The following is a 1,621-nucleotide window of genomic DNA, read 5'->3' on the forward strand; positions in this document are numbered from 1 at the left end:
AGCACTGATGAAAACTACTTTAAAGATTGTTTCACCACTCATTACTATCTTACAGGTCCGTTTGTGTGCTCTAGCAAGGGCCTTCTTTTTAACGGTGAAGGCTAATCTGCATACTATGTTTTATGTAAAGATACTGTATGTCTAGGACATTGACAACTTTGATGTAAATATATGCTATATAGTGGAAAAGAGATGCTAATCTTTTGTGTCAAACTACATCATAAGTGAGACGTCAGCAGGTCAAAAATGAGTCAAAAGAGCTTAAAATGAGTAAAATCACCCTGAAATATTTTCCCAGAAATTATCATTCGGACAGATGTTTGAAACCAGGTGTAAAAGAAACCATAGACAAATGGGTTGAGCATTGAATTTGACCATCCAAGCCATTTAAATGATGCAATCACAGAAACTGGTATTGTGTAATTACTCAAAGGGTAAAAGGTGATACAAAGAAAGAAAGGAGTCCAACAAATGAGAAAAACTCCCATAACAATAGCCAGAGTTTTGGTGGCCTTTCTCTCCATCTTACTGATGGTTGCTTCAGACTTAGTGTTCTGACAGGTTGTGCTCTGGATGCTGCGTACCTGTCTCTGTGCCACTGTCAAAATCTGTAGGTAGATGGTGGACATTATGAAACCTGGGAGGTAGAAGGTTAAAAAAGTTCCCATAATTGCTAAACTTGTATGTTGAAATAAAACACACCTGTTAGATTGTTCTTCATTCAGTCCCCGAACTGTGATGCCAATTCCATTTAGAGCAGAAACAGTCCAGCTCACTAGGATCATGATCACAATAACACGGACAGTTATTTTAGTTCTGTACCTCAGAGGCTGACACACTGCATAATATCTATCAACAGAAATAAAGCACAGGTTCAAAACAGAAGATGTGCACAGAAACATGTCAATACAGCTTCGGACTTTACAGAGCAAACCTTCAAGATGCCAACATGAGCTTACAGCCAGTAGTGTGCTAAAAGGCAAAACTACAACACCAACAAGCAGGTCAGCCACAGCCAGAGAGAGGATGAGGTAGTTTGTAGGAGTGTGGAGCTGTTTGAAGTATATGATAGAGATTATTACCAGAAGGTTTCCACACATTATAAGAACTGATAAACAGCCAACAAAGACACATAATACATATGAAGTTATGACTGTTGTTATGAAAGACACATTTGCAGATTCATTACAGAGATCATCAGACCTGTTGAAAAAGAATGTGGGTTCCATGCATAGATTAATAAATACTAAGGTAGCATTTGCAGTAACATGCTTCAAATGTAGAAAATATAACACAACAGTATGATTTGTCCGAATACAGATTTTCAGTTAATCTTAGTGCTTGGTCTGTTTCATACCATGCCTATTAATCTTGGTTCAAGCATCTGCACTGATGGGGCTCCTTGGCCTCTTTGCTGCTCTGCAGTATTTTGAGATTAGATTCATTACTCTGGGCTCATTTGAATATTACATTCAAGGGAGTGGCATTTGATGTAGGTTGAAATAATGAGTTATCATACTGTACATCTCCGTGTCCTATTTTAAAGCAAATACACACAGTAGCGCCATAAAATCACATAACTGTCCACATGCTATTAACTAACTCTTTTGCAAAATTACAG

At 37.8% G+C, this 1,621-nt stretch overlaps 1 protein-coding gene across 1 annotated transcript; it reads right to left on the bottom strand.

The window, feature by feature from the left end:
• Nucleotides 1-251: 251 nt before the first annotated feature.
• On the bottom strand, nt 252-1,100 carry LOC117270676 (trace amine-associated receptor 4-like). The gene has a single exon (XM_078173562.1). It carries the CDS (start codon nt 1,098-1,100, stop codon nt 252-254), a length of 849 nt encoding a protein of 282 aa, XP_078029688.1.
• Nucleotides 1,101-1,621: the final 521 nt, after the last annotated feature.

Source organism: Epinephelus lanceolatus, chromosome 13 (genome assembly GCF_041903045.1).
Source record: "Epinephelus lanceolatus isolate andai-2023 chromosome 13, ASM4190304v1, whole genome shotgun sequence".
Classification (NCBI taxonomy): Eukaryota; Metazoa; Chordata; class Actinopteri; order Perciformes; family Serranidae; genus Epinephelus; species Epinephelus lanceolatus.